A 13992-nucleotide genomic window follows, 5' to 3' on the forward strand; every position below is an offset into this window, starting at 1 on the left:
CAAAGACAGATTCCTAAATGGCACATGGAAATAAGCAGCCTTAGGGCTGCTCTTCTCTGGAGCCCATGGAATATAAATATGTCCCTCCTTTGAAGGGTGGTGTCAGTTTACTGTGTACCCATGAAAACCTACTGTTCCAAAAGACTATTTACGAGTGACTTTGCTGTAAGACACCCAACAGGAAATTATATTTTCCTTTTCCCATCTAATTCCATGCAGTATCCAACAGAACCAGTTTTTCCTGAGGTGAATGGAGAACTGACGTCACACAGAAGGCAGGTGAGCTCCATCTGGAGTGAGGAGATTTGCAGCCTGCTGGGAGCACTGGAACAGCACAATACCTAACGAGAAAATTCCCTATCCAAAAGGTCACATATACCTAGGAAACAATGAACACATCAAATTGCAATACTAATTTATTAGAAGTTATTCATAATGGAAATACTTGGGGTTTTAAGAATGAAATTTTGCTGAGTTAACGGCAACATGAACTTAAGTTCACTGAATATAGCAATGAACTTAGTGTGAGCCTGGTGGGTGCTGCATCACCACAGGGATGTCCAGATCAGAACACGGAGGACAAGGTAAGTGTTTGGTGTTTGGAAGCCCTGGCCTAATCCAGCCTTTCCAAATTAAATTATTATGTCACGTAAAAATCTCCAAATAATTCTACTACAATATTTTTACTGCTTGGGAATTGAACATTTTCCATCACCACCCCAGACACGTCAAGGTGAAGCAATCAAAATGGGAGAATTTTGAATTCTAGCAAGAAAGCAGAATCTTTGTGCTGGGCCAGGGAGGACTCTGGGAAGCGGTGACGTGAGGGTCCCCATAGCCTCTGTCCCTGATGACCCAGTTCTGATTTGATTTATGTGGGCTCGCAGCTGCCCTTGCTCCGACCCCAGAGGAGCTGTGTGGGAAGTTCGTGTCTCGGAGCCGCAGCGTTGCTCTGCCGAGTGTCTGGAGCCCGGGGTGTGCACACAAACTGATAAATAGGGAAAGGCCTGCTTTGCTCCAGCTGGAGCAGAGCTGGGACCGGCACTGCAGCCCGACGGACTCTGTGCTGGCAGAGAGGAGCTCCCTGCAACCACCGTGAGTATTTAATTTCCTTCTCTGCATGCTCTGGGGTTATAAATTGGTGCTCAAGCCATACATCAATTTGCCATGTGAAAATATTCCAGGCATTGGGCTTTTTTCTTCTTTACCTCCTTTTTTCCTCTTTTTTTTTAATCATCTGACTAAATGAAAACGGAAGACATGCAGTTTTAAATCTGGTATTCTACAGCCAAGGATCTGTTCCAACAGAACTTCATTTGACACACAGAGTGAGGAAAAACAACTTTTAAATTCAATTATTTGTTTCTCTTCCCAAAAGTGCCCAGAAAGCTTTGAGTTTCAAACAATCTCTAACCTCTTATTTTACAATGTATAAAAGTTATGCTTTTGAAGTAATTATTCACAGAATAACAATTCCAAAGGAAAATTTCAAGAGAATTGCAACACAGTCCATTGGTGAAATGAGCCAGTTCCTATTATGGTTATTATATGACCTGGAAGGAACACATTTAATAAGAAGAGAAGTGGAATTTCTTCAAAGAGCAGCTTTGGGGAGCTTCTTGGCACATTAAAACCAAGAGGAACAGAAAAACCCTTAATGATGCATGTAAGCTGCATACAGGATCAATCAAGTGATCCTACAATTTCCCCTGCAAAATCATTCTTTAATTAAGCAGTGATTACTGAATTGCTTGAGTGAAATTGAATAGATCAGCTGGCATCACACCTACTTGGTACTGATTATGCTCAGTTCATTTTTTGTTCAGTTTTTGGTTTAAATTTTTGCAAATTAAAAAAAATAAGCTTTGCCTTCCAGCAGCAAGCAAAGTACAGTGATTAAACCCAAGCCTGAAACGTGCTCTGAGTTCCACTACGTGACTGTTAATGTGCCCCAAGGTGTGCTAGATGGTGAAGACCTTCAGCTCGAGTTCCTAAAATTCCCTGTAAACAAAAAATTTCCCCATGACTCAACTGTCAAAATATTTACGATAGCAGCTAAAGCACTGTCAGTACCGACCTCTGAAAGGGCTCCCTGTGTCCCTGCTCCATGAAGGATGTTTTGTATCACAATAAATTTGATAAGTTGATGATATGTTGCTTTATGATATGGGGTTTTATAGCAATAAAAATGATAAACCCCACATCTTTCACCATAAATAGCAATAAATAGAGGTACTGTTCATATTCTAGTCTGAATGTGTACGTTTACAGTTCTACTTTACTTTTATCAATCAATGGCTTTTTTTTTCTTTAGTGGATTCCATTTTTGATAAATTGTCAAGTCTTTCAGTTGGGACTAAGAACTAAATTCCTGCATTTGATGGATAACCAAGCCCTTGAATCAACACGTTCTGCTTTATACTGAACGTTTGTAGTTCAGAAGATGAGGGCTGGCAAAACTAAGCCTATAAAAGCACAACATTTTCAAACATGCTTAAGCCACCTTGAGTGTAAGTCACCTCTTCCTCTTCCAAAAAACACCATTCTCCCCACCTGGTCAGGATTTCACTGTGAAAATGCCCAGTGAAAGAAGGAAAAGCAGGAACAGCGTGTGCTTTACGCAGATGACATTTTCTGTCAGCTCAGTGTGCGTGAGTGAGGACTGAAGACTCCCACCCTACGTGTGTTTCTGCTTGGGATTCTACAAAACAAGTAATTTAAAAATTCATCTTTTGTTCCCAGTTATTTCCACTTTTTAGGCTAAAGACCTTTATGCATCCTCTCTGGGAATGTATTTAGATTTTTGCTTCCTTTTAAAGCACTCATGCACAAACGTGTGGTTATATCGGGAACACATGGAAAAGAGAAAAATGGGCACAAACCATTTTGTTTTGGGAATGGCATGGCTGCAACTGCCCCAAACATCCGAACCTGTTACTCCAATCTTATTTCAACTTTGTCCCAGTTCCTGTTTTGGACATTACACCTGGGCATGTCTGGTACCTTCTGTCAGCAGCTTCACTGTGCTGGGCACGTGCAGAATTCCCTTGGCTGGCACAGGGTTAACGAGCATCTGTGAGGGCTGGGGAAATGTCCCGCAGGTCACGGCTCAGTCCCGTGAGGGGTTTGGGATGGCTACAGAACCTTGGGGAGAGCAGCACATGGATCACGGAATCCCAGGGACTGCTGCAGTTTGGAGGAGGCCTCCCTGCTGCTGCCTCACTCACCAGGGGTGAGGCAAAGGTTGGAACACACAACTCTCACAGTCACTCATAAATAATCAAAACTTGCCTGGCCTAGGAAATGAAGTTCCTTCCTTACATATCTTATTCTATTCTTTCTTTTTTTTTTTTCTTTTTTGCTTTAAAGAGCCCAATGCTTTGTTTTATCAGAAGAACAAGCTTGCCAACACTAAATTCTCAAATGTCAGAAAATGAAACTCTTAATGTTCACGCATAAGTCTAATTCAAAGACAGTAGAGCATTCCTCAGGTAACCGTTGGACTTACTATTCACGCTGTTCTAACATCCTCTTAATTTAAGATTTCAGTTTACAAAGTCTCAGTCTAAGCTGGAAATTTCGTAGTTGCACCTAGTTACTGTTATTGGCCATAAAAATCGGTAAGAAGGGCTAAATGCTTTCTCATACAATATCTAAGCTGAGGAAACTTTGCCTAAGGAAAATCTGCTTCCAAGATTTAAAATGTTTAAGCAATCAACCGCCTTACATTTGGTACTTCAAACTCCCAATATACTGTTTTTATTAGACTGGATCAGTGTATCTTTTTTTTTATCTACTACTCAATTATGGTTTTTATTTAAAGAATCCACTGGAATTCAGAAACACATTTCTTCAGCAAACACACATTTTTGGGAAAAAATGTAGACTTTGCCCAGGCCAAATTGATCTAACTGATAAGACCTCATGATTCAGTGACTCATTTTTCTCTCAAACAAATATTTACTAGCAGAGATAACAAACCCCCAGCATTCCAGCTTCACTGCATCCTTTCACCTTCTGCTGACAACATGAAGCGAAAGTGGTCAGCCCCAAAGCTCTGTCCAGTTTGGGGGAAGAGATGTGTTTTTTTTCCGATCAGGACTTCAGATTCCCTGGGGTGATCCATTCATTGTCTCAGCTGCAGCAAGGTACAGGTATAGCACAAACCCCACCTTTTGAGTCCTTCAGGGAAGATCTTTAAACCCAGCTTGCTGTAAATTCTGCAGAGAAACCCATTGCAGAATACCAGTTGGATTTGCTGTATTTTCCAAACACTTCCATGCCTTTTTCATCTTTTCTATCCTTCCTGTCTGCTCAGGGAAAGCCTCTGAGTGGTTCATGGGCAAATTGTCTCTTACAGCCCTTTGGCTCAGCAGAAGTTGAACCTATGGCCACATCCCACACATGCAGAGGGGCAAGGGGGCAAGGAAAATATTCCTACTTATTTCTCTAATGGCTACTCTGTTACTCAATTCTAAGCAATACCAGAGGTTTGCTGTAGGTATGTAAACTCAAACCCAGCTTGTGCCACTGTCCATACTGACTTTTTTTTTCCTAAAACTCTTTTAAGAGATTTTAGAGCACACATTTTCAGAACCTCTCTCTAAATTTGAATTTATAATTCAAACTACTGAAAAATGAGGTAACTTTTGAACTCCAAGCACAGCAGCTCTTCTCACTGTGTCACTGTGAGCTCTCAGTGCACTTTGTTACTGGGAATGTCAACAAATCCAGCCAGGAGTCCAGGCTCCTTCAAAGACCAAGGGACAGTGAAAGGCTCTTTAGAGACAGCACATCCTATAGGAAATCGGTATTTTTGGTCTTCACTGCATACTTTACACTGTTAAAGGAACACAGGAAGTGTAATTCAGGCAGTACTTAAGCAAGGCAAAGTTGACTTTTACTGCATAAATGAGTACTTAAATGACAAAGAACAGATATTCCATGTTGGCCTTTCCATTCTATTTTCCTTGCTTCAACTGTGCATAAAAAGTGAATGAAATAAACTCATTAAAAGCCCATCTTTGTGCACAAACAGAACAGTCTCACATGCACACTAGAGCAAATGCTCTAATCCATGCTCAAAGCAAGTTTATTCTACCCAGTGAAGCTCCTTTTAACCTTCTCTGAACTAGAGAATTTACCAGTGATTAGTCCAATTCCCCCACATGGTTTTGTGTAAAACTCAGAGCAAAACATTTCTAATTATAACTTGGAAATTTAGGAAAGAGTTTTACCCTGAACCTGTAATATCAGGACACTCAAACATTTTGTAGCCTTGCTGAGGGTGCTATGTGACTTCACACAGACATCTGATTTTCTTATGATCTGAAAACTCTCCCCTATTCTGGAGTTTTCTAGTTTGAGCTCTGTGTCTAACCCTACCCAATAATTCTTTCCCATGGGATGTTTCTCTTCCTTTCCCCTTCCTCCAGGTTGCCATTTAAAGGCTGATCCCCCCAGTAGAGTGAATGAAGCAGTGCAGCTGGGAGCAGAACATGGCCAACACATTTGTCACCATCCCTGACGGGTACGGCCTTCCCGAGCCCATCCAGTACTATGGTGAGTAAAGCAAGTTTTGTACTCTGGAAATACGGGAAAATGAACACCTGTGGGAATATTTTTTTTTCCTTCATTTTAATTGATCTTTAAAGCACTTGAAAGCTCTTACCAAGCTCGCACTGAAAGTGTATTGAAATCTATTACTGTGTGCTCATACAGACTTTTGAGCACAATGTGATTATTTTGACTGAGCATTCCATATAAACATTCCCAGTGCTGTCTCCCTTTGACTTGCATGGAGAAGACACAGGTTTTATTACAGTATTCCAGGTGCATTATAAATAGATAATGCCTGTTCTATATCTTATGTAACTATAATTGCAATAACTAATTTGATTCTGGAAGACTAAAGGCAGGACCCAAAGCCCACTAAAAGGAAAAAAAACTCCAAACTGTTTTTAAAAACCTTTCCAATTTGTTTTTATAGAGATTTTAATAATCCCAAAGGAAGAATGAAACGTGATGCATGTGGCACAGGCTTTCTTTGGTATAGCTGTGTGTATTTAAGGGAGGCTGGATAAAATTAAAACTCAACAGACAGGCAGGAAGAAATTCTCTTTGTAATTCTGTACCTACATTTTACTAAACTAAAATCTCATAACTATAAAGACACATGTGTGGGAAAATACTAAATAAAACAAGTCTCTGCTTTTTACTCCTCTGAAGTTCAACTTTAAGACTCCTGTCACAGTAATTTTCAGTACTCTCTACTATCTACACCATTTTTCTCAGACCCCATTTTCAAAATAGTGCCTGAGATATCTATCAGTAACAAACACTTCACTCATTAAAAAATTCACTTATGGAAGATATTTGACTGTAGTGTGGATGACTAATAAAAACAACCCTCAAGAGTAAGATCTGAAGGCTGCTGTGCCATCAGATGACAAGTGATATTTAATTATCTACTAACACTAATCCAGTGGCACCCACACGATATTGCTCAAGCCGTTACTGAGCCATTTTTGCTACATTTAAGATTTCACTTAAGAACATTACAGGTGGCACATTTAAATAGAATGTGTCAGATTTCCCTTCTGAAAATGTGTTCCTCTAATATTTATGTTACTAAAGCTACAAAACGTTTTTAAACTTTGGAGCAGCCAGAGATATTCTCCAGGCTTTTATTCCACTTTCGATTTCCCCCGTCACAGATGTTTTACCAGAGCACATCAACTACCAGCTGCAGGACCCGGATTTCCAGGCTGCCCCTTACTGCCAGTACTCAGCAGTCCCAGTTCCAGCCCTGCAGTCCCAGCCTGCCCCATCCCCATACGGCTCCTACAGCCTGGATCCCCCGTACCCTGACGGGCCCTGTGTCGGCAGCAGCTGCGAGCTCAGCAAAGGCCCCTTCCTGGCTCCCCACGTGGAGGATGGGGGGTACCAGGGGCTAAAGAGGCCCAGGTTAAACCACTCGGTGAGGCTGAAGGGACAGGAGGAGCTGTGTGTGGTGTGTGGGGACAAGGCTTCGGGGTACCACTACAACGCACTGACCTGCGAGGGCTGCAAAGGTGAGCAAGGACACAGGGCCTCAGCGCAACCTTCCACAGCTGGGATTGGGGCAAACAGATTTGGCTGGGTTTTGTGCTGGTGTTTCTACAGTGGCTTTTAATTTATCTAATGAACCCCTTATCTAACACGCTTACTCCAGGTTCACATTGTTATAACATTCTTTGAAGGAATATTTTCACAGTCTGTATTTAATATGAGAACTTTAAGCATCTCATTTTTGCATTGATGACTGGCTAGAACAGTGTCAGTGTAAGCAGGCGCTGGTTTTCTCATGAACATTTCTTAGAGATTTACTCCAGTATTATTAATTTTACTTATTATTAAAATCGAATAAAAGCAAGTAGTAATTACTTGCTAATTATATTTTAACTTGTTTGTATGGGAGCTGTCTCATAAGGGGCAGCTCTGATCTTTGCTCTCTGTGACCAGGCACAAGACTCAAGGGAGCAGCCAGAGCTGTGTCAGGGAGGTTTAGGTTGGGTATCAGGGAAAGGTTCTTCCCCCAGAGGGTGCTGGGCACTGCCCAGGCTCTCCAGAGAATGGGCACAGCTCCAGGGCTGCCAGAGCTCCAGGAGTGTTTGGACAACACTCTCAGGGATGCACAGGGTGGGATTGTTGGGGTGTCTGTGCAGGGCCAGGGGTTGGACTGGATGATCTTTGTGGGTCCCTTCCAGCTCAGCATATTCTATGTAGGGAAAACATCAGTTAATATCAGTCAGAAAGAACTGGACATAACTATATTTTTAAAAAGCAAATATAAAATCGAGGTTATGTTTCCATTTAAAAAACCCAACCAAACCCGGAGATGCTTTTAACTCATTCTGAGATAAACCTGCTTAGATTGCTTCAGCCATAACCTGGGCCTTGTTCCCAGGCTTCTTCCGGCGCAGCATAACCAAGAACGCTGTGTACCGCTGCAAGAGCGGGGGGCACTGCGAGATGGACATGTACATGAGGAGGAAGTGCCAGGAGTGCCGCCTCAAGAAGTGCAAAGCTGTGGGAATGCTGGCAGAATGTAAGTGCTCCTTCTTGCTGGATTCTTTACTAATCACCGTGGATAAAACCTTTTCCAAAGTCAATCCCTTCCCAGTGATACTGGTCTAAACTTCATTTGGCTGTAGGAAAATTAACTTTAGAGACTGTGGCACCTGTAGCATCTTGGTGTGCAGAAGCCAGCAATGCTTGGGAAGTATCCCCTCACCTTAAGAGAACTGTTGTTCAAAGACAGTACAAGAAAAAAAAAGAAAGTACTAACAAGAGAAGATAAATATCCTGAGTCTTGTCAGGACAGCAGTGAGCAGATCAGATGAGCTTTAGGGTTTGGGGAAAAAAATTAAATAAAAATGGCATGATGGGCTTTGATGAAAAATTCTGATGCCTGTTCGTCACAGAGCCACAAGGACAAAGATGACTACAGACCCTCAGGCCTTTGGTGGCTACTGAACATCAGCTCACCTGATAAGTAACACATGGCCACATTCTCTAGGAAACATAGTTCATTATAGCTGACAGCTTCTGTGATGCAAGACTGGTGTTATCTCTAACAAAAGTGATGATTTCAAACTGTAATTAATTGAAAATGCAAGCACTGATGGCCACTTCACACCTCACAGGTTTGCTCACTGAAGTCCAGTGTAAGTCAAAGCGACTCAGGAAGAATTTCAAGCAGAAGAGCAGTTTCCTTTGCAACATAAAGCTGGAAGATGAGGGACTGAATAGTAAGCAAGTATCATCTACAACAAGATCTGGAAAAGTGGGATATTTTTCTATTTAAAATATCTCTTTTTATCACTTATTCTTACCCCAAGTCAATGCCACTTGATTGGTTTATTTTTTTAACAGATCCCAGAGAAGATGGAACTTACTCCAGGAGAACATCAGCTTCTTGACCACATTGTAGCAGCACACCAAAAATACACAATACCCCTTGAGGAAGCCAAGAAGTTTGTAGGTATCCAGCACACTCAGCCTGCATTGCTAAGTTATTGTTGTCGTGTATTTTGGCTGTATCCAATGTCCAAATACCCTTTCATGCAGCTACAGGAAACTGCAAGTCCTGAGGAAAGTTTTCTCCGTCTGTCTGAGACAGCCGTTGTCCATGTCCAAGTGTTGGTGGATTTCACAAAAAGACTCCCAGGTAAGTTTCTTCCTTTGGGGAATGTTACAGGAACCAAACCAAACTGATGGCATGAACCCGAGAAAAATACAAGCTTAAAGAAAAGGCTTTAAACTGATTATTTGTACTTCTCACTTGCCACTTATGTGTCATGAGGACAACCTAGAGGTTTTCAGTTCAAAACTTTGCTATAATTAGATTTCTTCTCCATTTCTGCCATGGACTAGAGACATTTTCTGGAAGCACATGGACCTCAAAATACCACCTTGAGGGAATTACTATCTCACCACATTCTCTGAAATCCAGTTGAGTTTGCAATTTATCATAATCATCAAAGGAAAAAACAGATGTTCCTTCAAAGGAAAAGGCAGCACAGAAGGGACTTAGCAGGTGTTCTTATTCATACTTTCCTTTCACAAAGGACAAAGGAACATGCAATTAAATTCACTGCATTTCAATGTAAAGTTGACAAAGCAACATTTAATAGGGAGGGTGATAATTTTTCTTTGTAAAATTCACTGACAAAGGTCAATCACCATATCTAAAGCAGGTATTTGATGTAATTTAGCATCTCTGTGGGACAGAGCTGAAGGAAGGGCTGTCTGTTTTCTTGTGTTACATATCCTGCTTTGATCAAGTTTAAGAAAAAATCACTAAAGTTCCTTTGCTCTTGAATTACAAGTGCAGACAATGAACTCGTCAAAAGATTAACAGGACTTCTAAAAAGAAAATAATATAACAATGAATGAAGGGGAGTATCCACAGTCGCTAAACAATGTAGCAGATTTATCAGGTATTAGCCCATGTGATAATTATCAGATATGAGGAAGAAGGTTTTGATAACATCTTGCTTAGTCCCAAAATTTTTACGTGTATCTTCCTGTGACTCTTTTAACACTGAAAACTGCCCCCTCCCTTTTTTTTCCTTTTTAATTGTCTAGCCTGCAAACTAGCAGGAAAGATCCCAAGTCTTTGGCACATGCTTCATTTAACTATGGCTGCTCCTTTCCAGTAAAGGCATTTATTAAAAAAAAAAAAAATCATTTTTTTCACATCATGTTGGGGGCTTAAAGGCAGCCCCAGCCTTCCTTGATACTGAACATGCACCTTTCTCTGCAGGGTTTGAGAGTTTAGCCAGTGAGGACCAGATTGCTCTGCTGAAAGGGTCCACAGTGGAGGCGATGTTCTTGAGATCAGCCCAAATTTACAACCAAAGAATGAGCGAGTGCCAGCCATCCACCAGTGAAAGTACGTTTCAAATACCTGATTTGCATCACCGTGGGGTGGGTGGATAATAATCAGCTATATTAATTACATATTATATATTGTGTCAAATTTAACACAAGAGACTTTGACCAACAAAAACGCAACAAAAGAACCTGGAGCCAGATGCCAAAAAGGATTTTATACCTGCACGGATCTGGAAAAAATTAATGCATTTTCAGCAATGATACAGACAAATATTTAAGATCACTTTAAGCCTGACTGGGAACTGTCATGTGCCTTGTTCCAGGTCATGTAAGACTTTCTGATCACGGGACATGTTGTCATGTTCAAAACCTTGATAAAAACAATATTTATTCCATGGAAATGTGTCAAAATGAAGAGAGGCCAACTTCTACTACTACCACAGGTAACAGAGGTCTCAGAATCTAAATACTGTCAATGCTTGGATTTACTAGCCCTATTTTTGATTACACCGAGATACACTGTCCCTAAGGCCACTGCTCCAGCTCCTTTCCTCTCCTCTCCCTTTCCTTCTCCTCTCCCTCGAGCTGCTCTGGTATTACATCCTCAGGTATTACACACTGGCATTGCATCTTCATGGCAGGTAGAGGTGTGTTCATGTTTGCTTATATCCCACTATACAGCCTTGAGTTACATTCAAAGCTCCACAGTACAACTGCAATACAACTTTTGTTATTATTTTAGCAATTAACATTGTTTCCACAAAGTTTGTTAACTATTTCATGCAATGGAACAGCCCCGAGTCTTAAAAGATTCACTGAATCACTGAATTACAGAATCATAGAACCAGTGAGGTTAGAAGGGACCACAGTGGGTCACCTCGTCCCACCTCCCTGCTCCAGCAGGGTCATCCCAGAGCACATGGCACAGGATTATATCCAGATGGGTCTGGAATATCTCCAATGAGGGAGACTCCACACCCTCTCTGGGCAATCTGTTGCCTCACAGGAAAGAAGTTCTTTCTCATGTTCAGGTGGAGCTTCCTGTGTATCGGTTCCTGCCCGTTCCTCTGGTGCCATTGCTGGGCCCCGGAGCAGAGCCCGGGCCCTGCTAAGACAGGGACACCCAGGGCTGAGGGACCCTCTCAGCCCCAGCTCCCTCAGCCTTTCACAGAATCATAGAATGGCTTAGCTTGGAAAAGACCTCTAAGACCATGGAGTCCAACCATTCACCATTTCCTTGTAAGAGAGATGCCCCAGTCCCCTCATGACCTCCACAGCCTTGGCTGGACCTGATCCAGGAGCTCCATGTCCCTTGTCCTGGGGAGCCCAGAACCGGACACAGCGGTCCAGATGGATCCAGGGAGGGTCACCTTGCATCCTTCAGGCAAAGACGATTTGCAACTGTTTCTGCACTGAGATAACATCCTCATTATTCTGCACTTTTTTTTTTTCTTTTTAAACAAAAAAATGTTGGGTTTTTCCATTTTCAAGGCATAACTGAGGAGTTCATCACCGCCCTGTTCTGCTTCTACAGAACCATGGGAGAACTCAAAGTGACCGAGACCGAATACGCTCTGCTCGTAGCAACAACAGTGTTCTTTTCAGGTAAGCTGGGAAGGTGACAACGAGCTGTCACTTGCCCCGCGGGAGCTCCCATTTGTCCCCTCAGGCGCGGCGGCGCCGACCAGACCCTGAGGGGCGGCGGCGCCCGGAGGATCCCGCTCACCACGCTCTCCGTGCCGCCGCTCTCCCGCAGACCGCCCGCTGCTGAGGGACAAGCGCCATGTGGAGGAGCTGCAGGAGCCGCTGCTGGGGATCCTGTACAAGCACTCGAAGCTGCAGCACCCGCGGGACCGCAGCGCTTCGCGCGGCTGCTGGGACGCCTCACGGAGCTGCGCTCGCTCCGCCACGCCCACGCGGGGGGCGCTGCGCCGCGCGGGACCCGCGCCTGGCCGCGCCGCTGCGCGACCTCTGGGATCTCCACTAGGCGGCGCCAACGCCGCCGGCGCCGCGCGCCCCTTCCCGCCTCGGGTGCGCGCCGTCGTTTCCCGCCCTTTTCGCCCTCCCTCAGCGGGCGCCGTGAGGTGCCGGTGCCGGTGGTGGCGGCGACGTCGGTGTCGGTGCAAATGTTGGCGTCGGTGCCAGTGTCGGTGCTGGTGCCGGTGCTGGTGCCGGTGCTGGTATCGGTTTGGGCGCCGCTCTCAGTGCCGGTGTCAGTGCTGGTGTTGGTGCCGGTTGTCGCTGCTGGTGTCAGTGTCGGTGTCGGTACCAGTGTTGGTGTTGCTACCAGTATTGGTGCCGGTGTCGGTTTCGCTGCTGGTATCGGTACCGGCGGCGATGTCGGTGTCGGTGTCACCACTTTTCTTCGGGCCCATGGAGACAGAAAAGCCGTTCAAACCGCTCTTGCCGCCGTGCCTGAGCTCCGGGCAGGGCCCGCGGCCAAACTCCTGCGAGCGCTCGGGCCGCGGGGCTGTGCCGAGCAAATGGTGCCACCGGCCGGCCCGGCTGAGCTGCGAGCGGGCGGGGGGACAGCCCTTCCAGGGACACACTGCTGAGAGCCCCCGGGCAGAGTCCTGACCTGAGCACACACATTCTGCCCTGTCCCGGTAAGTGTCCAAGGCCAGGACTTGGAGCAAGCTGGGATAGTGGAAGGTGTCCCTGCCCATGGCAGGAAGTGGAACTGGATGACCTTCAAGGTCCTTTCCAAACCAAACCATTCCATGGTTCTGTGTATGTGTGAAATTCGCTGAACTCATTTCTCTGCCGGCTGCCAAGATTGGTGCTGGAGGGAACATCTTCCACTTTAATTTCAAAGATTTCTGCTGTTATTCTCTATCAAGACTGAAGGAAATCATCTTCTCGATCATCTGCTCTGTGTTGTAACTGCACATCACCAATGGTAAATCCCCATTTGATGTGGGTGATTCAGCAGTGAGCAGTGCCCCACTTGGATGCTGGCACCGGCTTTGAAGTCCTGCTTACACCAGACCAAATGTGCAGTGAAAATGTTCTGTCACCACACAGAGTTATGTGAATTAAAAAAATTACTGTTTCTTGTTGAGGCTCCGTACAGAATATGTTTAGATTGAAATGTGGTGTTCTGACAGGAGATGAGTTACACTATGTTATTTTTTGTGACTTGAAAATCTTGTAAAACGGCATTTTCATACTAAAACATAATTAGATGTGGTGTTTAGAACTACCCATGGAGTAAAGAAAAAAATAAATATCAACTACTGGACTTCAAAGAAACCATTTTGCCTCCTGAATCCTTTATTGTGCACCTGTGCACAGACAGGCAGTAGCTGATGAGTTCTCATCATCAAAACCTTGCACTCTGGCCATAGTCTATGAAGCAAACTGCAAAACACCAGTGGTTTGAAAAGCAACTGTGAAGTATGAAGCAAGTGAGTTACAAAGCCATTACCAATTTTGGTAATTTTGAAAATTGCAGGCAGTTGATTTATTAATTAAAAATAGTATTCTCACATTAGCGGTAATTTTTGTTTCTTCTGGATTTTATAATCCTTCTTTACAAATCTACCCATAGGAAACTAACTGAAGTTTGTGCAGGAGTTTAACAAATGCCCAGACGATGATTTGAATTTGCCA

At 43.7% G+C, this 13992-nt stretch overlaps 1 protein-coding gene across 1 annotated transcript; it reads left to right on the forward strand.

Moving 5' to 3' along the window:
* The first annotated feature begins 925 nt into the window (after nucleotides 1-925).
* LOC104692413 (bile acid receptor-like) lies at nucleotides 926-13635 on the forward strand. Its single transcript, XM_010404443.3, is given in 12 exon segments — nucleotides 926-1095; nucleotides 5436-5562; nucleotides 6717-7073; nucleotides 7949-8089; nucleotides 8688-8827; nucleotides 8917-9021; nucleotides 9112-9211; nucleotides 10310-10438; nucleotides 10704-10823; nucleotides 11872-11985; nucleotides 12137-12226; nucleotides 12229-13635. Coding segments are annotated over 11 exon segments (2094 nt in total). The 5' UTR covers nucleotides 926-1095; nucleotides 5436-5471; the 3' UTR covers nucleotides 12936-13635.
* The last annotated feature ends 357 nt before the right edge of the window (nucleotides 13636-13992 follow it).

This window comes from Corvus cornix, chromosome 26, assembly GCF_000738735.6.
Source record: "Corvus cornix cornix isolate S_Up_H32 chromosome 26, ASM73873v5, whole genome shotgun sequence".
In the NCBI taxonomy this organism is placed as follows: Eukaryota; Metazoa; Chordata; class Aves; order Passeriformes; family Corvidae; genus Corvus; species Corvus cornix.